A 25,300-nucleotide genomic window follows, 5' to 3' on the forward strand; every position below is an offset into this window, starting at 1 on the left:
CATGGAATGACCCATTATAAATAATCGTTGCATTGGATAATTCGCAAGGTTTGAGGGTAATATATATTTTTAAAACCTTAATCACACTCCCCATCGATGAAAAAATAAGAATTCGTACACGATTCAATACTAATAGGTATCAAAATCAAAAAATACAATTTACAAGTAGCACAAGTAGAGGTAGGTATTATATAAATGAATTCGTTCCGTTAGGGTATAAAATTTATCGAGAGCGCCATTCTTTATTGAATTTTTTCCAATTCATCTTTTTTCCCCCTTCATCGCACCACCGGCGCGGTGGCGGTATTTTTTGAAAATTGCTATCGCGACTGGCTATATAGTAATAGTATACTATACGTATCTTTTCTGAAATATTCTCAGATAAATATAAAACTCTTCCATTACATCGGGGCGAGCAGCAGAGTAAAGGGGTACGCTCGGCAACGATGCTGCTAGTAGAAGGAGAAGCAGGGGTAGGATGGCGATACGGTGGATGAAGAGGAGGTTTTTTTGCAGTTATCGTTTTCTTCGTTCTTTTCCACCATCGTCTTCGTCCTCGGCTTTTCAAGATTTACGCAACATTCGCCGCTTAGCGCGGAGGTATCGGCTTTTTTTTTCTCCTTTCCAGATAACGAACAACGAAGAGAACGCTCTGTGGAATGTTAAAATGAGTTTCTCTTTCATATCGAATGCTTCCGATTTTCTTCTTTCATTTCGTGTATTATACGTATAGGTATTACCTACGTACGGGTATGTACTATACTGGGTACAAAATACATAATGTGATTCGTAAAGATGATTCAGAGAGGTACACATTTGCTGGAGATAGAATGAATAAAATATTTAAGTAATCGGGGCACCAGTGTTCCGTCACAACAACAAAATTAGTACCGAATAGTTCTCATCTCATTTCTGTTTCTCTCGCTAGCTCGTTTCATAACTCGAAATCGACATTAAAAATATTTTAAATCAAAACACATTCGATGAAATGAACCAAAAAAGCAATATTTTTCTCAATTTACACGAATCATAATCATCGCGTTAGTAATCTATTCGTGTAGGTATACGCGCATGCAACGTGTTAATAAAATAGCATAATTAAAAATACAAAGGCGAACCGCAAAAACACAATTCACGTGCGATTTCATTCCTTAATTAATCAGCCCAATTTTAATTAACTTTACACAACCAATGGAAAAGGAAATGGAACACCAGGCAAAAATTCTATAATTTTTTATCAATTTTTCATCAAAAAAAAAAAAAAAAAAAAAGTGAACCTCAGAGAACACCTAATATTTTGATCTCATGAGACCTCTTCGAGGGAATTCATGCTTATCAAAATTTTTTGAGGACAGCAAAGATTCGCATGATTTGACAATATAAACGATCTGCAGGCAATAAATAAGATCTGCGCTGCGTTAGGAGGGGGGAGAGAGGAAAGAAGACTATGAACGTAAATATCATTTTCCAAATTTAAGTAGGTAGGTAATATCCTTAGGGGTAATATGCCTCATCTAATAAAAAGATTGATGTTGTGACAAAATAATAATTTTTTGGATTCTGAAAGTTTATTATTTTAGATGAAAAAATGGGGAGTTTTCCTCAAAAACGTAATATTTCCAGAATATGTGTACGAGTACTTTTGAAGTCAAATTACCATACGAGTAAAAACTTCTCGAAAAACGAATTTCATCACTTTTCGTCGAAGGCTAATTTTTTTCATTAGATTTTAAATTTTCTGAACTTCAAACTTGTTAAAAACAGTTTTGAAACAGTATCCAAACTTATCTTACAAAAGATTCCCCTGAAATTCGCTGGATAAGTCAGTTCTCAGGTTCAGCATTTCAAACTAATTTATAAACGTACTAGAAAACGTTGTTTTTTTTTTTCTTTTCAGAATTAGCAATCAATTTTTGGAATTTCAGGGAATTTTTGACAAATGAAAAAATATTAAGTAAAAAGAAGACTGTTTTAAAGCCGATTTTCAAACTTCCCCATGAAATATGAATTTTTTCAACAAAGAGGACCAATGCTAATAGTTTTTTCAATTCAACCTATAATTTCGAACAATTTTGGACTCTCCTGAAACTCATTTTTGGCGCTTCCAAAGCATTTTGAAATTTTTGGACAAGATTAAGATATCGCTGGAGGCTCTAAAATGGTCCAAAACTAGTAGATTTGTGGATGTGTGGAAGTTGAATTGAAGGAATAACATACTCACATTAGTTGACTTTGCTTGAAAAAAATCATATTTCAGGATAAAGATTGAAAATCGCCTTTAAAACAGCTTTTTTGAATTTTAAAAATGCTCTAAAATTTGCCAAAAATCCGAAAATGAACATGAGCAACTGAAATTTAGGTCAAGAAGGTTTTAGGACAGGATTTTTTCGATCTAGCTTGGTTTCATTCAGATCTTAAAGTGTCAATTCAAAATGTCTTCTTTAATTTGAATATCAAAATTTGATATTTTGGCTTGAAGGCGTGCCAAAAAAGCCCCCCTCCCCTCCCCTTCCCTTCCCTTCCACTCCTCGACAGAAAAAGGTAGGCGGAAAGTTAGGAGGTTTTGGAGAAAAATTGGGTGAGTTGACAAAAATTTGGGAAAGTTGGGAACGAAGAAATTGGGTAAGCAGGAAAAATCATTGAATTGGATATCTACCAAAAATCACGGGGTTTTACTTCTTGAATTATAAATTTTCAAAAAAGTTGTAGAGTACAAAAATTTACTTCTCACGTCAAAAATAATATTGATTTACTCTGGAAATTTCCCAAAGAAAAAAGTTCTCTCCAATGCGTTCCAATCAAAACTGCCAGAAAGTGCCAATTTTTACTGAAATATCGTAGAAGTCAAAATTCGGAAACAATAATTTCTCATTTTTGCCAAAATTGGTTGTTTTTGAAAATACATAGGTACTACCTTCTTATATAAAATAATCAAGTCCTGAAAAAAATGAAGAATTGTGACTTTTCAAGAGCTTTCGCATTTGCCTCGCTTGGGACTCATTCGTACATATTTTAAAATATTATCTACAATAATTTCACAAAAACCAACTTTTTGCATCATTTTTCAAACTAAATTTTCAGCCAGCCAAATAAATTTTCAAGCGTTGGATTTTAAAAATTTCACGAACTGAGGAGAAAACATTTTTTTTTTCCTTTTCGAAATCAGTATCGAGTTATGAGCTCAAAGTGGAACCTTTTGAACTCACCTTATCCGATTTGAATTTCAAAAGTAGAAGTCAATTTTTGGAATTTCAGGGAATTTTTGAAAAAATAAAAAATATTAAGTAAAAAGAAGACCGGTTTAAAGGCGATTTTCAAACTTTTCCATGAAATATGCATTTTTTCAACAAAGAGGACCAATGCTAGTATAGTTTCTTCAATTCAACCTTTACACATACACATCAACAACACTGTAATTTTGAACCATTTGGAACCTTCCAGCAATTTTTCAATTTTTCTCAAAAATATCAATTCTAAGCTCAATTTTGGCGCTTCCAGAGCAATTTGGAATTTTTGGACAAGATTAAAAAATCTCTGGAGGCTCTAAAATGGTCCAAAACTAGTAGTTGTGGATGTGTGGAGGTTGAATTGAAGAAATTACTCACATCAGTTGACTTTGCTGAAAAAAATTATTTAATATTTCAAGAAAAAGTTGGAAAATTGATCTTAAAACAGCATTCAAAAATTCGCCAAAAATCCGAAAATGAACTTGAGCAGCTGAAATTTTGGTCAAAAGGAAGTTTTAGGACATGGTCTTTTGGTTTCATTCAGATCTGAGAATGTCAGTTCAAAATGTCTTCTTTCCTTAGAACATAAAAATTTGATATTTTGGCTTGAAGGCGTACCAAACGAAGGGGAGAGTCTTACACCCCCCCTCACCATTCCGTTCTTCGACAGAAAAAGTTAGGCGAAAAGTTGGGAATTTTTTGGGAAAAATTTGGGAAAGTTGGGAAGAAATTGTATAAGCAGGGAAAATCATTGAATTAAGCCTACCCAAAAACTGTGGGTTTTTACTTTTTGAATTATAAATTTTCAAAAAAATTGTAGTAGAAAAATTGACATTTTTATAGGTAATTTTTACCGAAATTGGTTGTTTTAGAAAATACTCGTATATAAGATAATCATGTCCTGAAAAAAATGAAGAATTGTGAATTTTCAAGAGTTTTCGCCTTTGCCTCGCTTTGAGGCTCAAGGCTCATTCATATTTTTAAATTTATTACAATTTCTCAAAAACCAACTTTTGGCATCATCAAAAATTCATTAATGATGTTGTCTAATTAATGTTTCGAAGGGGTGCGAAAAAAGGCAAAATAACGAAGAAATGTGCGAAATTTCATTCAAAAATAGGCCTACCAAAAAGCACAAATTTTCAACGTTGAAAACTTGTTATAAGTACGCATTGAAAATCAATTTATTTTTTGTGCCTCGCAAATTGTAAATTTTCTGAAAGCTTTCGCCTTTGCTTCGCTCAGCCAAAATCGAAAATATTCTCTTCTCTTTTTGAATTTTAATTTTTAAAGGTTAAAAAAACACGAAAAAACCGCGAATTTTTGATTTTTATTTTAGTAAGTATGTACCAAACTTTCAACAGAACAACAATTCAAATTCTTTTGTCAAGTACATAATACGTATAACAGCATTGAACACGTTTCCAACCCCCCCCCCCTTCCTGAATTTGTTCAAATCATATTTGGCTAATCAACATGAAAATACCAGAGGGGAGGAAAGGGGGTCGGGAGTAATTTTTTGAAAAATTTCAGTCTACCCCCCCCCCCCCCCCTTCAACGACACATCACTGAAACTGGCATTTTTATAGGCTTCCTAGGAGGTCGAAACTCTTACATGTTTAAAAATCAAATTACTAATATTTTGTCTTCAAAACACATTCTGAACATGAAACTAGCCCCATAATAAATTTTTTCACTTGAAATGCAATCGTATCAACATCGGAGACATCCTCAGCACGTTCTTTCCTTTCTTGTATCTTTCTCTTTCAGGATTAGAAAGCAAAGATTTCGATTCAAGGTTGAACAACCGAACAAATTTCCACAATTTTCAGGAAGCAAGAACAGTAAAAATTCACCAACACAACAATCATACGAAGACGTACACTCGATTATCGCATAAAATTTGTAAATTTTCACAACATTCGTACACCACCCATCCATCTATCAGACACCCAGCCAGGTAGATACGTAGTTAGGTGTACCAAAAGTCCTATACACGTACAATAATACATAGGGGAAAAGTTAAAATAACACAGGGAACGCACACAAACGCACAGACACAGACAAGACATACAGACAGACAGAGCGCAAGAACGCATCGTTAGCAGTGCCACGGTCGAAAAGGGGACCGGGGAACGGGCGAAGGGGACAACGCGGTATATTCGATTTATCGGATCGTGTAATTGCGTTTATTAAGCCGGAGCGTGTATTGTAATCGGTAATCGATCGGCTAAAAGCCATCAAATAACGTCAAAAACAAAAACCATACAGCCCAAGCCCAAGCCCAGTATAAGTCGGAGTTGGAGAACCGAGAGCGAAAAGGCGAGTGAGCGAGCGAGGGTAGATGACGAGTTAATTTTAAATACACACGAGAGGTAGGTAGTAGGTAGGAGTATAGGTACTACAGAGATATAGACTCTATGGTGTATCTGTGTGTACAAGTATAGCGTTGGCCGCCGATGTTGTTACCGCTCCGGCTACACGGCTACAGATGACCGGATGTTGGGTTCTCTTCGGCTACGGAGTACGGAGGCGGCAGCAGTGGTGTATCCGAACGCCGAAAACTACAACCGTGAAACAGTTATAAATTTAATGGTAACGAAATAAACGGCCGCAAGACAGTACAAAGCAACTGTTCGACGATGCGTAAGATAATGCCGCGCGTACCATGCCGGGCATTCGATAAATATCGAGGCTTTCTGACTTAGACAACCTCTATCTATTTTGTCCAAGCTCGTATTTAGTATATGTACACGCAGTTACGCACCTACGTGGTGGCTACGTTATAGTATACGCCAGTATGTGTGCCCTCTATGCTTCCTCGTCTTATTATAAGTATCCTTAAATTTATTAACGCCTAAACCGCTCGCATACACGCACCATCATATATGCATACTACTTCATCCCTTCCAAAGTACCTTAAACTAGAAACAAACTCCCTTTATTCAAGCTAACAAGATCGCGAGCAAAATAAACATGATTCGTATTCTTCAGAAAACTCGAGCAATTGAAACAAATTTCAAAGAAGGGATCTGATCCATCACGAAATTCAACGAATCATTACCTACTCGAGAGAATATGTTGGATCCAAAAGGTGCAGGTTTCTGAAGAGTGACGATCAAACGAGGGTACGGGCAGGGGTACCTCCAAAAATACACGATTGGTTGAAGATGTTGCCTATTTTCAGGAGCAAAGGGGCAAGCATCGTTCGAATGAAAAAACAAATGAAATTATTTTTTCACCACGACGATCAGTGGTTCATCGAAAATTGAGCAAAATTTGATCAGATGAGTTTCCCTACTACTTGTGAATCGTGGAGGGGACTACAAATACTTACATTTTGAAAAAAAAATTATTCGGGAAATGGGCAAGAAAATGAATGACATATGGAAAATGGAGCAAATTACATCGTGATAATTTTAGATCGAGAATTCAAAAATAATACATACCTATCAGGAAAGAAATTTCAAAAAATCATAATCCACAACTTCAGACCTAATCAACTACATAAGGTAGCTAAATTTTCATGCAATCGTTCGCCCTTTTGAATCCAAAATGGTATTCGCAGCATCGCATTTCCAGATCATCTGCTCCTCTTCACTCTGCCAGAAATTATTCCTATTTTCCTTCTCATTAAAAAATGTTTGCTCCTTAAAATTTCATAGGTAGGCAACACTTCTATCGACGTTTTTCTTGAGCGGTGTCGGAAGTCATTTTCACTCCTCAGATATGTGCCTCGAATACATAAAACACGTTCACAACTTACAAAGGAAGTATTTGAAGCCCTTGGCTCCAACAGAAAGACTTGAATTTGGATTTTTTTGGAAAAAACGCGTGAAAAAAATCGTCAAACCCTAAATTCCTCAGCAATTCTCCGAATTTTAGTGAATTTTTAAAAAGTCAAACCTCAGCTGGATCAAATCAGAAACAACAAAAATTTAAAGTTTTTGAAAATTTTACTCTTCTCAACGGAAACTTATCAAACATGCCTAACTAACTTCATAATAAAATTTCTACGTGCTCGAACGATATTTTCAATCACATCAAGACAATCTGAAGTTAACAACGAGATATCAATTTCTTTCTCCTCATTAGAATGTACCGAAGTGTATTTTTTGGCCAGCCACTGACAGGGAAAAAATAAAAATCAAGGAAAAAAATGATCTATTAGAAAAATTACAGAAATTTTTCCAATTTTCCCTCAATTCACCAAACTATTGAAGGATATTTATGCAAAATATTTTCAGCTTTGCGACAGCAAAGAAAAAAACCACGTAGAAAACTTCCAAAAAAAAATGAAAAAAAATTTGAAAATCGTGATTTTTAAATTAGTACCTACGTTTTTTAGCAAAACCTCCAAAAAGTTTCAATTTTCTCGTTTTCGATAATTGATTCTTCTTCTTAACACAGTCGTTTTGATCAAAAATATAAAACTTAAGGAAAAAAAACGAATACAAATGACAAAATTTTAGTAAATTTTTCGAAAATCATGCAAACTGTTTTGAAGTTTTTCCAGGCTTTTAAAACCTGCCTTCTCAAAGTGCCTCCCTCCCCCCCCCCCCCCAGAAAAAACAGAATACCTACCTAACGAAAAAAATTGATCTCCAAGACCGTCCTATTATCTATTCGCCTCCCCTGGAATCAGATTTTCTGCCCCTTCAAAGTGATCCGTGCAGGAAACAACCATAAAGTCTAAGATTTGAATTTTAAAATTTTTGGACTTTATTTTCGTTTCAAAATAAATAATTGAAGCATACGTTTTCAAAACGCACTAAGTCCATTTTCAGAGATTCTGAGGTTGCAAGTCATTCTAGCAAAAAGTTGTGGCTCAAAATGGCTGATTTTTTGATATGTTGTGCCCAAGGGTCTTGGCTACAACATATCAAAAGATCAGCCAATTTGGACCATTTCTATGTTTCTAAACTGTACTAAGTACCTTGAATGTCTTTATCAATATTTTTTTGGACTTGGTGCGTTTTGGAAACGTATGCTTCAATTACAAATATCATTATCAGTGAAAAATGATTATCAAATGTCTGTATTCTTTGACTTTTTTTCTACCATTCTTTTCATTTACATGCATAATTCGTGCCTCTAACCTCTGTCTGGAAAACGGGCAGAAAATCTCATAGAAACTTCATGACAACCACTAATCAGCGATGCTCACCAAAGTATACCTCTAATGAAAATCATATCGTGATTTGGACAAAAAAAAAATCAAATTTTGTCAAGACGTCAATAAAACTTTACAATGTTGGATTTCAACACAAAAACTCGTGGTAATTTTGGATTCTCATAGATTTCTACAAAAAAGAAATTGAAAAAAAAAAAATTAGGATATCCATTCAACTACGTATTATTATCTTCTGCAAAATTCTCAATTTTTGTATTTAATTGACTCTTAAAACTGCTAATTTTTCACTTCAGAACCACCCAAAAATCGCTTTCAGGACTATCCAAACAAGGCAGAAGTGTCCACTGGAATATTAGCCGATGCAAATTCAGTCGCTAATTTTCATCAATAAATCGCAAGATTTTTAGAAACGAAGCCAAAAGGAGGGGCAAGGGCAGCTTGCTCCTATAGGCATCTAGAAAGTTGGAAAAGTTGGCAAATTCGTCTTTTTTTTGGTGGAAATTGGCAAAGTTGACATTTTTACCAACTTCTGGATGGCAAATAAAAACAACTACGTAAATAAATTAACACGATAAATTATTCAAGGTTTATGAGGATTTCTAACTGTTTAGAACTACTTGAAAATTCCAACTTACGACCTGAGAGAAATTTTTCCAACAAAAAATTAACAACAAAAATTGGCAAATTTCATGATTTCAAGTTTTAACGCGTCACTTACGCGAAATTGACATCGACAGATTTTCATGACGAAGACAAAATAATGAAAAATTGAACCAATGTTCCGAAGAAAGTTCAAAACTTGACTGAATATTCCAAAAATTCGTCAAATGTTGAAGTAAAAAAATTTATATGAATTTTCAAGTTTTAAAAATTCCTAGGGTGGAACAACTGACGTTTTATTTACATATAAAAATACGTAATCTTATTCCAAATTTGAAATTTCTAAAAAAAAAAACTGCCATTACCTTCATTTTCAGTTTTAGCATTAAAATTTCTAAAAGAAACATCATTTACATTCTAAAATTTTGAAGCCAAAAAATTATTAGAATTAACCCTTTTCATCATAGAAAACACAAAAAATTCTGCTTTTTTACGTACCTTTCGAAGTAGGAATTTTTCAAAGATATCGCAATCGCTTCGCTCAGGCTTGTTTGCTTTCTTGTGTAAAAATTGAAATTTCTAAAAAGAAAAACATAAGGTGCACCGAGGGAAGTCAGAACGTTTTTTCACAATTTCAACTTTGATCAGCTGTTACTCTCATACTAATGAACCAATATGGCTGAAATTTGGTATGTAGGTTCCCATAAGGGTTCTTAACCTATGGTAAAAATTTCAGCGCGATTGTCGCAATAGCTTTCGCACAATCGAATAAAATGTAACTTGTTCTGACTTACCCCAAAGTAGGGTAAGTCAGAAAATCTACAAAATCAATTGGTAATATTAGGATTCGACCCTGATCGATGCGCAATATGTCGAATAATATGTTTTCGAGATCGTAGAATCCGAATCTGCAGTTATTTTTTTTGTAGGAGTGGGCGGTGAGGCGTGGGGAGAGGAGAAATTTCAAAATTTTCCTACGTTATCATGTAATATGTCGAATAATATGTTTTCGAGGTCGTAGAATCCGAATCTGGAGTTATTTTTCTTGTAGGAGTGGGGGGTGAGGCATGGGGAGAGGGAAAATTTCGAATTTCTCCTACATTATTGTGTGATATATCGAATAATATGTTCTCGAGGTCGTAGAATTCGAATCTGGAGATATTTTTTTGGTAGGGGTGGTAGGTGAGTCAAGGGGAGAGAGAGTAAATTACAAATTTTGTCTATATTAATGTGTAATATGTCGATTGATATGTTTTTGAGGTCGTATAATTCGAATCTGGGGTTATTTTTTCGCAGGGGTAGGAGGCGAGGCAAGGGGAGAGGAGAAATTTCAAATTTTGCCTATAATATTGTGTAACATGTTGATTGATATGTGTTCAAGGTCGCAGAATTCGAATCTTGAGTTAGTTTTTAGGGTCGAATGCTATTCAAGTATCACTGTTTGGGGAGAGGGGGGTTGTGGCCTACTGTGCCCCATGGAAGTTGGAACAGTAATGAAATGAGCTAACTAATGATTATTTGAAATACCTTCCGCTCAAAAACACGGATGTGTATGAAAATGGCGATTTGTAGAAATCTCCCCCTCCCCCTCCTACCTATTAATTCTCCCATAGTGGCACTATGACTGTCTTTGTGGTAACTTCAGAAAAACAATTCATCTGACAATTTATTGTGGAGTACAAAAATGTATTTGTAAAAAAATTGAAAAACTCATGCAAGGAGAAAAAATAATAATCATCTGAGAAAACAAAGGAAAAAATCCCCAAAACATAGTAACACCACTCCAAAATACACATCTGACATCATCCTGCAGAAAAGAACACATGATATTGCCTGGTTGTACAGCATTTTTTTTCTTTCAAAACATGTTCTGAATAATTCTGATTTTATATAAAAAACTGTCAACTTTGAACATCATTGGTAAGTATAAGAAAACGTTGAGATAAATGAAAACTAAATTTGGAATTTTTTACTTTCCTCATTCTACCAAAAAACCAGCTCCAGATTCGAACTCTACAACCTTGAAAACATCAATCGATGTATATTACACCATAATATAAGCAAAGTTTGAAACCCCCCACCCACACGAACCTACGGCTCACCTTCCACCTTCACCACAAAAAATGACTCCAGATTCGAATTCTACAACCTCAAAAACATATCGTCGTTTCCTTATAAGCGGTAGGCCTATTGGCCCATATTATTCGATATATTACACAATAATGTAGGAGAAATTCGAAATTTTCCCTCTCCCCACGCCTCACCCCCAATCCTACAAAAAAAATAACTCCAGACTCGGATTCTACGACCTCGAAAACATATTATTCGACATATATACATGATAATGTAGGAAAGTGTTGAAATTTCCCCTCTCCCCACGCCTCACCCCCCACTCCTACAAAAAAAATAACTGCAGATTCGGATTCTACGACCTCGAAAACATATCAATCGACATATTACACAATAATGTAGAAAAAATTTTGAATTTCCCCCTCCCCACGCCTCACCCCCCACTCCTACAAAAAAATAACCCCAGATTCGGATTCTACGACCTCGAAAACATATCATTCTACGTATTACACATTGATGAAGTCGAATCTTAATTATCAATGTTCACTTTTCTGACTTACCCCATAGCACTAATTTAGGGGGTAAGTCAGAAAAAGCAATATAAATAATGAATAATTGAAAATTTAAAAAAATTGAATACTTGGGGTTTTACATTATTGTTTTAGGAATGCTTTCACTTATAATATCACTTTTACTGATCATTTTTTCTGAGGTAAAAAGCAGTTTGAAAAACACTGGTTACAATTTGAAATCAAATTCAAAACAGCAACTAAAAAAGAACCAATCAAAAGCTTGTAAAATGAAACTGGGTCGCGAAATTTTTTATGCTGTGATGAAGTAGGGGTAGTACCCTCAAGTTACCCCTGGGTAGCGCTTCGGCAGATATAAGCCTCTAAGAGCTAGAGCAGTTTTTCTGACTTACCCCGAATTCGGACTTCCCCCGGTGCACCTTAGAAATTCAAATTTTAAAATTTTTAAGCCAAACAAATATAGACAAAACTTTTTACATAAAAAATAATTATAGGGTTTTTTATTTTTTGAAATTAGAACTTTCAAGTTTTTGCTCCAGCTTTGCTTGAGCCCACTCATTTGTCTTTTCCAAAATTGAAAATACATATTTTACTTTGCTCATGAAGCAAAAAAAAAAAAAAAAATACACCTGTGTGAAGTAGGAAATTACGGTACCTAACAAAAGTTGGCATTTTTAGCGACCCCCCCCCTTCCTCTGAGAAAACCGCTTCGGTTCGTTCCTGAAGATTTTTCCTCTAAAAATAGTGATTAACAAAAATTCAACGTTCACTAATTGAAAAAATATCATTTTTTGACCTTTCATCCAAAATTTCTCACCAATTTTCGTATCAATTCCACACTGCAGAACAAACGTCGAAATCCTCGTATACCACAGTACTTCTTGAAACATCCACTCCCACTCTCTAGGGTGACTATACAGCTTTTGAGGCCGTAGATTCGGGGTTGGAATGCACCTCTTCTCTCAATCTGCCGAATCTCCGAACAGAGTACTACAAAGTACACTGTATCACCAGTACCCACGAACGTATGTGTACGTATACTTACCAAAATATCCCATATATATAGTCGTACACAGAAGGTGAATTTAATTCAATCAAAACTATACGCGCGTTACGAGACGCTAACTCCATGTATCGAGTAAGTATTGTACGGAACGTGATCGAATTTCCGTCCGTATCCAAATTGAATTAAACAGTACCATCGTTATGGCGTATACGTACGTACGTCTACGTACTCGTATCACGTTGGCGCATTACGAAACGATGCAACTTCATAAAAATGTGTCCTTGCACATGGCGACGCCATATAACCCAACATTTTCCATAAAAAAACATAAAACCTACACAATGACGATGCTACGTATTACACTTATATAGCTAGCTGTGACGATAATACACAAACCGACAAATTGAAACCCATATAATGTTAATTCCATAAATATTCGAGTATACCGAAGTGAGAAAAAAAAGACCCAACAATAGGTGCACAAGTACCTACAGTACTTCGTGAAGATATCGAGAAAAATAAAAAGAAAAAACTGTAAGTAGATACGTGTGAGAGAAAGAGAAGCAGGGAGTGAGAAAGAAAAAGTGGAAAATTCAGCGATTTTGGTATCGAGGTCGCGCACGCCATCACCATCGCCACAGCCCGAATAAGTAAGCATATAATACAGGTGACAAAGGCGAGCAAAACCAGCATTTGCCTATATAGGAGCTCGTACCTATATAGATCGTATTCGGGGGTACCGCAGCATTATACAGCGAGAGTTTCCACCTTATAGTACACATAATGGTACAGATACAATGCCTGCCTATACAACTCGAGCTAGGTACCAACGTATATGTATAAGCTGTTAATACAAGGGGGTCTGGTGGAAATTTTTGCACGCTGTTATGAGTATACATAGAGAACAGCGAAAGATGCAGAGAAACGCGAGATTCGCGAGAGAGAGAGAGAGAGAGAGAGAGAGAGAGAGAGGTACTGTGGAAAATACATATAATATGAAATAAAATCATTGGTTTCGCGGCTAGACGCTCGTCCAATGGTAGTATGGACCACGCCCCACTTTCATATAATCGCGAATATGATATAATATCATAGCGCAGGGCGTAGTATAGAGTTTAGACGACGACGTAACCTTTATTCACAGTAATACATATTTGCCAAGCGTACAGTGTCGATTCGGATTCGGCTTGTGGGTGGATGGGAGAGTTACACGTACCTACTCGTATATGAGAGCAAGAAGAAGAGCAAGAGCAAAAGCAAACGAGCGACGAAGCGAGTGGTTTTTTTTTTTTTGCTTGCTCGTTTGTTGGGCTATGTCTTTCTCCACAGCATATATATATGTTTTTCTCCCCGGTTTTTCTTCGCTATAGTGTGCGCTGGTGTGAGTGGCAATTTTGACGTTGTATACGCTGCTCGATCGGTGACGGTGATGAGAATAACGCGCGCGGGCACAGAGGCACTGCAGCAGAGGACAGAGGAGAAAACTGTTGGGTATTTTGAAAGGGTGGCTACTTTACTCTTATCATTTCATATAGCTAACAACTGGGACTACTAGTGTATAGTACGATATAGTATATATAGTACCGAGGAAAACGTAATAATCAATAAAAGCGAGAGAGAACTTTGCCCTCTTTTTCTCCGCAGCAGAGCAGCACGGCTTGGCTGTGCCGGACTATACGGTGCTCGCCTTCGTCTGCTCGTCCAGCGGCGCTGGGGCTTCGGCTTCGGCTTCGGCGGCGGCGGCGGTGAAAGGTTATGTAAGAACCGCAAAACGACGAAAGACCAGAGATATGTACACGCAAGCGACCAACGAAGAAGACGGGGCCGGTGTGGGGTAGTAGATGAAAAGACCCGAGACCGGCGCTAGAGCCTTCATATCGACCTCCGCCCCGAGTCCGCCGACCGCCGCTTCGTGCTTTCACTTTGTCGTTTTAAGGGTTGAACGTATGACGTAATATAATATAATATCGCCGGCGAATGCTATTGGTTGCAAAAATGATAACCGGAGCGCCAACTCGTCCGCCCATTTTCAGGTATTTGAACTGCCTTTTAAATCCACCCCCCTCCTCGCCGTCCTTGCCACACACCTTCGACACCTTTACCCCCTATCTATCCGCCGCGTCCGTGTCCGCGTCCGCGCCGATGGTCCGTATTTTTTGCGGTCATTCTATAAATGTATCTATATGTATAGATCTCTCCGCGCGAGATCCCCCCCCCCATTCGGCTACTTCAACGGTTTACTCGATATACCTTCACTTCAGCTCGCACAGGGTACCCCGGGCCCCGGCTTTCTTTCATTCGCTCGCTATCCTTCGCCCGATTATACTTCTTTTTCGCGTCGTCGTTCATCCATATTCCTCTTGCTGCGAACGATAAAGTTGAAATTTTCCTCTGTTTTTTCTTCGAAATATATATATCTATACTATATAGCTATATAGGTATATCATAGATTATAGTGCTGCTTTGTACCACACCTTTTCGCCTTTTTATCCACGGGTTTTCTGCGATGCTTTCTTTCTTTTTGGTCTTTTTCGTGCCCCGTTTCTTTTCAGCTTTTTTCGCTGTCTTTGTTGATTCTTCTTTCGCTTCTCTTCATTTTTTGCAAATACATTTTTAGCGGTTTTTTCCATCTCGAAGAATGTTGTGCGCAGCGGATGATGCTTCGTTGCTAGATTTTCATTTATATGCTCGTCTAATTTTTGTTGGATCGTGTAAGTGCAGGCTCGTTCCTTGATACCTATACAAAAAAATATTATGATCAATAAAGATGATTGACATAGGAGACGTCAATAATATGCACATAGTCGAGAAGATCGAGATAAAATTGAAAAATTTGAGAGATTCGAGGTTCTTTTAAATGTCAAAATAGGTAGGGTACGCAGCATACGAATGAAATAAAAGCCAATTTCAACCTGAAAAAATACTAGAATGATTGATGAACTGTTTTCGAATTACATATTGCAGCAATGAAGGGAGAGAGGTAAAATTAACTTCGAATGGTGTAAAATGAAGTATTACAAATAAAGGTGTATAGGTTGAATAATCTGTTTTTTTATTTTTTTTTTACCCAATTAACTCTGCAGTTAAAATCTAAATTCCTTCAAAAAATTTGAGAAGTTGAGGTGCCAAGAAAAAGAATTCCAGTTTTCACGCTATTATTAAAAATTAAAATCCTTAAAAAAAGGCGCGAAAATTAAGTTTTTCTGTCACTAGAAAGCTGCGAAGAGGGGTTGAAAAGTCGAAACGCTTCATAGAGCAGATCTAAGAAGCGAACCCTCCAGTTCATGCCACCAACACCTCAGAACTCATTTTTCAGCTGCCGAAGTTGATTACAGCGATTTCAAGAGCGATTCCAGTATATGCTGGAGAAAAACTAATTTCTGCTGGAGGCTCCAAGTCTTCTCGAAAATGGTCGCACTCAATTCTGAAGGTCGATTTTAGGGTATAGACGAAGTGCGGGACAGTTTTCTCCAGAAATACGCGGTACTGGAACTTTTATAAATTATGGAATATTTTTAAAAAATACACGTGTGAAGTCGTCATTTCGGATTCGCGATTTAACCTCCCTAATCGATTGAGAATATCGAACTTACGGTAGGGTTAAAATTTCAGCAGCTGAAGTTAATCACAGCGTCTTCTGAAGCAATTCCAGTGCGCTGGAGAAAAACTAATTTCTGCTGGAAGCTCCAGATCGTCTCGAAAATAGTGGCAATCGATTCGAGAGATCGACTTTAATATCCAAACCAAATCTTAGATTTTTTTATCTCGTGGTTTATCATCTTCAAGTATGAAAACCTCGTCAGTAAATTCGCCAAAATTCGAAAAATCAACTTCGGTGGCTGGAAATTTGGTTCCGAGGGGTGGGCGACGTGAACTTCCAGTAAGCCAAATTTCAGCCGAATTGGAGGTGACGAGGTTCCCTTGTAACTCATCCTCTGATTGTACTCGCAAAATTTTGGCCTTTCAGGTCAAGAGGGAGGAGGCAGCAATAACACCAAATCAGAAAACGTGAAAAATGACGCGAAAATGCAGTAAGTATTTCGTAACTGAAAGCAAAGAGAATGAAAATGGTCTAAAAAGTCGAAATTTTGAAAACCCCCATCAAGAACACACTGTGAATGTGCAAATATTCAAATTTTAGCTTTCCAGGTCGATTTGAGGAAGCTCTAAAGATGGTACAAAATCAAAAACTGTGAAAAATTACATGAAAAACAATTTTCTGGAAACTGGGAAGAAATGGGGAGGGGGTTGAAAAGTCAAAGCCCCCCAAAAGGCTCATCATGAAAGAAGCACCCTGAGAATGCACATTGCAAAATTTTAGCCTCTTAGGTCAATTTGAGGAGGCTACAGAAATTAAACACCTTCAAAAATAAAGAAAAATGACGCGAAAATTAATTTTCAATACTGAAAAAGCGAGGGGTAAGGGCGGAAGTCGACCCCCTCTCCCCCCTCAAGTCAATTGAATGGAGAGGCGGTAGATGTATCAACAACATAAAATCAAAAACTGCAAAAAATGGCCCAAAAATAACCTTTTTCAAAACTGCAAAGAAGTGGAGGGGCGGGTTGAGTAATCGAATCTTCCATACGCCCATCAAGATCACCCTGTGAATGCAAATTCCAAATTTCAGTTCCCCAGATCAATTTGATGAGCATCAAAAAACTTTGAAAAATTATTCGAAAAAAAAAACATTTCTTCTGTTAGGTATTGAAAAGAGATGGAAGCGGATGAAAAGCCGAAACCTCTAAATCTAGAGCATCCTCCGAATGTACATGCTAAATTTCATACTCTTAGACTGTGGGAAGAAAATTCAAAACCATGAAAAATGACGCGAAAATCAATTGTTTTCAAGCTCAAGACTTACTAGAGAAAACTGTGGGAAGGGAGGAGAGGGGGGGGGGGGTGAAAAGTCGAACCCATCTAAATCTACCTACAGGTATGTATATTGTATGTATATCATATCTTAAACACTTTTAAAAAAATGATAATGCTGAATATCAGCCTCCCAGATCAATTTGGTTTAAGAGAGAGAAGGGGGGCAAGCATTTTCGATGTCAAAAAACACGAAAAACCGACCCCCCCCCCCCCCTTGCTTGAAAACTCTGATATTTGAACACATTATACAACATTCGATTTTCTTTCGATCAATTCCAATTTTGATTTTTCTCACAATTTGAAGTGAAAATTAGGACCTGCGAGAAATTCAGGTCAAGGTCATTCCTACTCAACTCCCCCCCCCCTTCCCTCCATCGAACGACAGATCAACCCTGAATGTCAAACACGAGCAAAATCTGACATAATGACTCCGGTTGTTATGTTCAAAAAGTCCAGAGGAAAAAAACTCGAAAAAATAAATTATGAGATGTTTTTAAAATGTATGAAGATATTGAAACGTATATTTTAGCCCCCCCCCCCCCACCCAAGGAGCGAGTAACTCAGAAGCTTTCTATTTCTAGCATCGGATACATCAGAGTTTTTCGGAAAATTTTCTTTCTTGATATGCTGCTCATCTTGAGATAAAAAAACGAATTTCAAAAAATTTAATGTAAACAACGTCGAAAACTGGAAAGCTCCCGAGTCACTCGTTCGGTTTTGGTTCCACTTCAAATTTTTCCACAATACCATAGAGAATTTTTTCTTTGCTATTAATAACACTGGAAATGGAAACCTCGAACCTTATACATGAATTGATGCTAAAATATGGAAAATATGATGGATAGAAAATCCAACAATCGAAAAAAATGACAAATGATTTCATACCATAGATAGGCGACGAGTTCAAGTAGAGGAATACAGGCGCAGATAGTTTCCATTGTCGTAAAATCAATTTCGGTTTCCATCTTCCCAAAGTAGAGCTGAGCATTTTTTCTTCTCAATTATATGGATTTTGTATCATATACGACTTACACCTGGTACATGCAATAACCTGAAACAACAATAATTAATTTACTTTCGAATGAAATATTTTGATAAAACGAATGAAAATTAAGTATTAGATAATTGAAAATGAATTCAGGTACAAAAAAAAGTTAAGAAATGGTCAAAGATTCATTTTTTTAAAAGAAGAAATCGTATCAGGTATAATTCTAAGTTTTCTACAATAATTTTATCGGCCAAATAATACACCGAAATTGAAGACCTCTTTGTTCCGGGAAACGAAATATCAAAACACAAATGTAGGTAGCCTATACTCGTCAAAATATCGATAAATAATGCAATGCAATATAATACTGATAACACATAGAACTAAAAAAGATGGCACTTGTCCATCAAAAGGGATCCAGGCACCTACTCCAAACATTCACACAGCAAGTAGGTACCTTCGGCTATAGCTGTAAGTAACTATCAAGTTTGTAATGGCGAAGAAAACAGCAGAATGCCATTTTTGGTCCAAGCTCTAATTGTACAATATCAAGTTGCGAAAAGGAAACGGAAGGTAACACGAACAAAACCAAGTGTAGAGCGCTTAATAATAAGAAGAATAATTACAGTGCGAGGGTGCACAAGCGATGGCGCGGGGCGACTAAAAAGGAAACGGCCGCAATTAACAAACGATGCGCGCCGATGTGAAGGATCGGGGTAAGGAATCAGGTAATGGCAGCGGCTACTTCAGATGACCGTTGTAAATCATGTTTAAAGTTTCAACTTTTCCCCCATTACCCGTTTCTTCGCCGGCATTCCTGCTCCACTTCTAATCCATGGGTTTCTCATTGTAAATGTTACACTCTAACAACGATTCGGCCAACTTTATGTACTAAAACTCACCCTTTTTCTCCCTTTAATTTCAGCAAAATTAATTTAGATAAAAGAAAGAAGTGGACGAGAAAATCCTTCTATGTTTCCGAAACAATAACATCGTAATATATAGGGTGGCTGAAATTTATTGCACGAACAGTTTTCATAAACTTTCGTATTTTACGTTTACCAGCAAAACGTACGGCGTTAATTTTCGGTCATGGTTACTCGCTACGTGAATGACTTCTTGTTAAAATATGCGATGCTTTGAAATTTCATTCGAATTGGATTAATTTTACTCCGATTGTTTCGGTTCGATGATTATTAAATCGAAGAGAATTTGAAACACGAAAGAGAACGAAATAGTAAACTAGACTGGAAATAAATATCAGGGGACTCTGATGATACTCACTCGTCACTCATCATAGCCATTTCTTCGAACAAGTATTTCCATGTATAGCATAATGGTAACTAGTTTCCGGCAAAACGAAATCCACGTTCACGAACAATTAAAACTTCTTCATTTACGTGTGTCATTTCAATTTCAACGCAGGATACGTAACTTGAAGAAAAATTGAGTGATTGACCTAACAACACAACAAACGTTTAATAATACTGAACTTCGCTGACATGACATCAAAACTTGGAGCAAAACTACCTATACCGAAAGTGATTAATTCAAAGTATCAAACAAACATGTAAGAAAAGGAAAACTCACTCGAATCGATGCATTCATTAGTTCGGAATTTCTGTCGTTAAATTATAATCGATAGTCAATAGCTCAGCGGTATTTGGACTGGAAAATCTTGCGAGCATTTGTCTGCGTTTCGGTGGAAAATGTAGATCAATCAAGTCACGTAAGCAGAATATCACCGGCCGGCGGTGGCGGTAATAGCTTTTGTATAGATTCACGCTTTACTCTATTGACGACAAAGTTTATGAAATTATGATTATCGGTTCATATATTCAGAGTTGAGTTTTCAAAATTTAAATTACCTTCAAATAATCATCTTCTTTCCGGTACTTCGAAATTTCAGTTCCACTGAATTTGGGATACCTATTCAACAGTTGGCTAGCGCGACCAAATTTCGTATTCAGCAAGATTTCGAAGTTGCAGAACTACCAGTTAACTCTTCTGTCTCTTCTAAACGTTTCACGATCACTTGCATATAACATAAAAGCAAATTTCAATAAACAATCAAACAAAATCGAGAAATAATTCACACGCGACACGAGTACGTAAGAAACGAGAGAAACACTCAAAAACACCTCAAGCAAAAATTCAAAATTGCAGAAAAAATGGTCGCGATTTTGGTCACGTGACGTAAATGAAGAATGTTGAACTCTTTTTTGTAGTGTAAACGTCATCAAAACTCAGACTACAACCAATCAGAAACACGCATTAAAATTTCAAGGAATGTTATTGGTTCTTTGTGATTTCTTTAAAATGGCTGTTTTGAACATTTTGTTATTTTTTTTCATGATGAGGTGCAATCCGAAGTAATCCATCATCAATAAACACTTTTTTACTGATAATGATAAAACACGAAATTTTTTATTTTTCGAGATTAATAGCATTAATCAAATTAGAACTTATTTCATAAGTTTCGAAGCATAAATATTCGTCATTACATTAAATTCGCGACCGTTGGAAACCGAACTTTCGCCTCATCTTTCCGGTGGAAACGTTCAAAAATCGAACTAACAACTGGCAGAAAATTTAATCACTTCGTGGTGACGATGACGAAGAAGTGATAAGAATTGTTTCATTTTATTATTTTTTGCTCTCAAGTTTTTACTAATTTATTTGAAATTCATTTAATCTACCATGGCCGATCCGAAGTATGCTAATCTGTACGGAATTGTAAGTTCAACACTAATCTTTTATCGAAACTCCGAACCATAGGTAATCACTAATGAATTTTCCTTTTGTAATTAGGCACACGATCAACCCGATGTATACGAAACCAGTGATCTACCCGAAGTTGACCAGATTACAGATATTTTCGAAGAAGTACGTAATAATTCCTCAATTTTGTTGATAAATGTTCAATCATGAATGTTAACTATTGATACATATTTCAAAATGTAGAAATCCGAAGCCATCGAAAGACTTTCTATAAGTGGGCCAGATGCATTCAATTTATTCAAAGGAAAAGAAGCCGATGCCACCACCGTTGACTTTTCTCGCGTTAGGAAATCACGCATTGGTAGCTATAATATCAGGTCAGTGCTCGTATTTCTTCTACTCAGTAATTCATCAATTACTAGTACAAATAGTAGATGAATCCTAATGTAAAATATCAATTCACAGATCACACGATTGGGAACTAGCTGCAGCGGATGAAGAAGAAACACAGTTACAAAAGTATAATCGTCTCAAATTAGAAGTGGAAAATCTCATTGCAGAAATATCTAGTTTTTCGGTAATATTTCTAACCGTTTTCTATATTTACAATCTTTACTCTCGTATCATTAATGCTTTGATTCGCAGCAAAATAAAGAAAAAGATCTGACCGAGTTATCTGATAATCTACAAATTTCTACAAACTCTGCTCAAGATTTACTTAGTAAAATCGCTGATTTGAAATTGATTGAGAAAACTGGAAAGGGATCTTCAACGAGTGATTCTACTTCCGAAGGAACTCAGTTTATGTAAGTTTCCTATTCGTAAGCACGTAGTATAGAAAAAGTGAACTACGAACTAGCTAATTTTGATATTTTACATCTAGGAAATTAACGAATCATTTGAACGGTTTACGAGAAAAATTAGAAAACAAAGAAATTCCAGAGAAAGAATTAAACGAAGTGAACGCTTGTGTAGAAAATACTGCTCAATTTCTGCTCAAACTGAAACCCAATCAGCGTACCATGTTGATAGCTCGATCGACAGAGTTAGAACGTAAAATCAGCAAACTGGAGAGTTTGATTGGATCCGGTGTCAGTTCTACCGTAAGTTGACATAATTTTTTCGGTTTTGAGCTCATTTATTCAAGATTTTAATTGGTATTTGCTGTTCTAGGTGCGTTTATGTAACGTTAACGTAGACGATGGGCTGCTAAATTGTTGTCAGTGGATGGTAGCTAAATTATCTCTATTGGATTCGACTCAATTAGACGCGATGGAATGTAGAGTTGGTAATATAAATTCGCGACTTGAACAGATTCTATCTAATTTGAATTCCGCTGCTCAAGACACAGATAAAGATAAGAAAGTAAGTCAAAAACACGCGAGAGCGTTCAAAATCAAAACACACTGTTTATCTTTTTCTATGAATCTTCGTTATTTTCAGATCAACGAATTGTACGAATTATCTACCAAAGTCAAAGAGAAATCAGAATTGGTTCAAAACGCAGTAGAACGAATGACAGCTTTGGAGTCTTTACATCAGCAAGGTGCGTACATTTTGATCCATTTTCCAAGACATCGTCTTGATCGTCTTGAAGATAATTTTCGTCTTATAATGATTGTTTTTTTTTTCGTTGCAGGTAAATTTACTCTGCAAACCATCAGTCATTTAGAAAAACTGCAAACCGAATTAGCTCAAAATTTAGCCAACAACGAAACTACATTGAATAACATCAAACAAAGCATGGCTGCAAATACCGAAACCATCAATAATAATATAGAATCTTTGAAGAAAAGAATCGAGGATTTGAAAAAACCGAAAAAATGATTTATCTAGTTCCGAGTTGAGCTTTTTTAATTACTCTTTGTTTCGTCAGTCGTTTTATCAACGATTCGATGCTGAAAGTTTTATGTATCTGTATTCTTCAATGAGCAAATCGTTAAATGCATTATTGCTCAAGTTCGATACAGTATTTTATTAAACTCCTTAAATCGCGGAGAATTAATTTATTCGTAATCCATTCGCTTATTCCTTTCCTGCCGTAAAATCACCTGTAAATTTACAGCGATACAACTTTCTAATTACGTACTTTTATCGCATTTATACTTCGTAATTGTGCCCGAATTATTTATTTGAAATATAAAGTCAAGGGCAACTGTAAATTATAATATAGTTTTTTTAACATTTTACAAAAATAAACGAGTTTACTTTTAAAGCATTCGTGATATATTTTATGAAATCCTGAGCAAATTATTCGATCCATTGAAACGGATTATTCATTATCGCAGATAGAAGATTGATGGTACGTAGAAGAAACCGATTAACATTTCATTTCGACGCTACAGCACATCCAGGACATACGTGTAACGAATTATGAATGAAATTATCACAATCTGGGCAGAACATATTTTTGCATTCGTTGCAAACACTGATCTAAAATAAATATTGCATTCAGTCAAATTTCTTTACGAAGAGTGTACCCATCATATTGTGTTGATTTACCTGTTCGGTACTTTGCTGCAATTTGGTCATGCAGCCGTAACATTGGGCATTGGTATTGGGTGAATTTTCGATCTCTCTGAACGGATGTATAGGAATTAAATGATGTAATGGACGTACAAGATGAGCGGAGGTAACCAACGTTATACCACAGGTTTTACATTCGACTGGTAGTTCGCAATATTTACTATTACATTGAGGGCAAAAGTAGCCGGTTTTGTTTGGAATTTTTGTTTCATTCAGGTGACTGTAGAGGAAATTTCCAACTAATATACTCAATCACGTAAAATAATAATAACAACGAAGGCAGTTTCAACATACCATAGACAATAAGTGATAGCTGGTAATCGTTCCAAGTGATGAGGGAATCCCATTTTGACACACGTTGCTTCGCAATCTTTATTAACAGATCGTGGTTTTACGTGACCCATTAGTAATTCTTGAAAATGAGTATCATCTAATACGATATGGTATTGTCCTGAGGTTTCGTTACATAAATGACGTAAAACATAAACTTCTGCACATAAACCGATCACCGAGCATTTAATTCCGTTGTTTTTTAAAGTCTGTAAGAAGAATAAGAAGAAGAAAACAATATTATAGATTCATCAGAGACAAAAATGAATGAAAAAATCAAGAGACAGCACCTTTATGGTATCAATAACGTTGCCAGGATCACATGTCGTCAGACTGCCAAAAATCACCAATATCTCTCGACTCGTATGCGAAGGTAACATTTTCATCGAACCGAGAGCTAATTCTAATGCATTCTGTAACGAAGATTCTCCAACGCAGTATGTATGACTATTACAAGGTTCCAGACTTTGCAGATGTTTCTTAGCGTTACCGGACAAATCTGAAATTTTTTCAGCTCTTTTGTTACGAGTAGCTACAATACCCAATTGACTGATAGGATTTTGTTCCAAGAATTCTTGAATGAATTTATTCACGAGCTGTAAAAATAATTCATGAAGAGCATTCTTAAGGGTAAATTTTTCAATATTTTCATCGACTATTTACTTTCAAAGTGCAAATCTGTCGTGTTGGTTTTAAATCTTGATCGAGCATGGAATCTGAGAAATCGATTATGATGTTTAAATGTCTCATCATTCCCAATCTGACCACCTTCTCGACAACCACTTTCTTCTTTTTTTGTTCCAATAAGGAAAGCGACTCGGAGAGCACCGATAAACCCAAACCTCTTTCATTTTCTTTGATTTCTTCCCTAAAATGAGAACACCATGGTTATTAGAATTATAATAGTTCAGTTATTCGAGTTCCAAGTGAATCAGCACTTACCAGGACTTCTCGTAGCCGGTTTCCCAGCGATATTCTTTGATATCGTTCATTTCTACGGTCATGATTGATGGATGAGATAGAAATTCGATCAAAAAAGTACTAACGAGTGTAATCCTTGATCTCACGTTGGGACTCAGGTCTTCAGGTTCGACATCGGTATCTTCGGTGTGAGTAACAATTCTTCAGAGTCCAGAATTCTTTTCAAAATTCCGAGATTAACGGCATAAAAATCACCACACTGACGAAATTGTTATCGAATCTACCGGCAATTCTCCGGCTTTCGTTTCCGGCGACCGGTGCCAAGTGCCAGAGCGCAAGTGCCAACTTTTCAGGCCCGGTCTTATTTACTCAGT

General features: G+C 36.3%; 2 protein-coding genes and 1 long non-coding RNA gene across 3 annotated transcripts in view; 1 reads left to right on the forward strand and 2 right to left on the reverse strand.

Moving 5' to 3' along the window:
* The window catches only part of LOC135839521 (uncharacterized), a 58,926-nt gene extending 38,365 nt beyond the window's left edge, over nucleotides 1-20,561 (reverse strand). Inside the window, exons 1-5 of the long non-coding RNA XR_010557608.1 lie at nucleotides 20,297-20,561; nucleotides 20,019-20,220; nucleotides 19,713-19,887; nucleotides 18,326-18,491; nucleotides 15,042-15,304 (exon numbers count right to left, since the gene is read on the reverse strand). This is a non-coding gene — a long non-coding RNA (uncharacterized LOC135839521). The remainder of the gene's footprint in view (nucleotides 1-15,041; nucleotides 15,305-18,325; nucleotides 18,492-19,712; nucleotides 19,888-20,018; nucleotides 20,221-20,296) is intronic.
* A 307-nt stretch (nucleotides 20,562-20,868) lies between these two features.
* Nucleotides 20,869-23,364, forward strand: DCTN2-p50 (dynactin subunit 2). Its single transcript, XM_065355592.1, has 9 exons — nucleotides 20,869-21,164; nucleotides 21,240-21,314; nucleotides 21,393-21,526; nucleotides 21,615-21,726; nucleotides 21,795-21,955; nucleotides 22,033-22,252; nucleotides 22,323-22,514; nucleotides 22,593-22,695; nucleotides 22,789-23,364. The coding sequence occupies exons 1-9, from the start codon at nucleotides 21,129-21,131 to the stop codon at nucleotides 22,974-22,976; spliced, it is 1,221 nt and encodes a 406-aa protein (XP_065211664.1). The 5' UTR covers nucleotides 20,869-21,128; the 3' UTR covers nucleotides 22,977-23,364.
* Ssl1 (general transcription factor IIH subunit 2 Ssl1) lies at nucleotides 23,295-25,267 on the reverse strand. Its single transcript, XM_065355593.1, has 6 exons — nucleotides 24,948-25,267; nucleotides 24,669-24,873; nucleotides 24,296-24,601; nucleotides 23,970-24,214; nucleotides 23,652-23,895; nucleotides 23,295-23,582 (listed from the first exon to the last, which is right to left on the reverse strand). The coding sequence occupies exons 1-6, from the start codon at nucleotides 25,007-25,009 to the stop codon at nucleotides 23,478-23,480; spliced, it is 1,167 nt and encodes a 388-aa protein (XP_065211665.1). The 5' UTR covers nucleotides 25,010-25,267; the 3' UTR covers nucleotides 23,295-23,477.
* Nucleotides 25,268-25,300: the final 33 nt, after the last annotated feature.

This window comes from Planococcus citri, chromosome 3 (assembly GCF_950023065.1).
Source record: "Planococcus citri chromosome 3, ihPlaCitr1.1, whole genome shotgun sequence".
Taxonomy (NCBI): Eukaryota; Metazoa; Arthropoda; class Insecta; order Hemiptera; family Pseudococcidae; genus Planococcus; species Planococcus citri.

What these genes read in the sequence shown, in the direction of transcription:
- DCTN2-p50 (XM_065355592.1), top strand. Translation starts at nt 21,129, where the DNA reads ATGGCCGATCCGAAGTATGCTAATCTGTACGGAATT. An exon ending in TTACAGATATTTTCGAAGAA is followed by an intron (nt 21,315 to 21,392) that starts GTACGTAATAAT and finishes TTCAAAATGTAG; the next exon opens with AAATCCGAAGCCATCGAAAG. An exon ending in GATCCGGTGTCAGTTCTACC is followed by an intron (nt 22,253 to 22,322) that starts GTAAGTTGACAT and finishes TTGCTGTTCTAG; the next exon opens with GTGCGTTTATGTAACGTTAA.
- Ssl1 (XM_065355593.1), bottom strand. Translation starts at nt 25,009, where the DNA reads ATGACCGTAGAAATGAACGATATCAAAGAATATCGCTGGGAAACCGGC. An exon ending in GACAGATTTGCACTTTGAAA is followed by an intron (nt 24,602 to 24,668) that starts GTAAATAGTCGA and finishes TTATTTTTACAG; the next exon opens with CTCGTGAATAAATTCATTCA. An exon ending in GCTATCACTTATTGTCTATG is followed by an intron (nt 23,896 to 23,969) that starts GTATGTTGAAAC and finishes TTTCCTCTACAG; the next exon opens with TCACCTGAATGAAACAAAAA.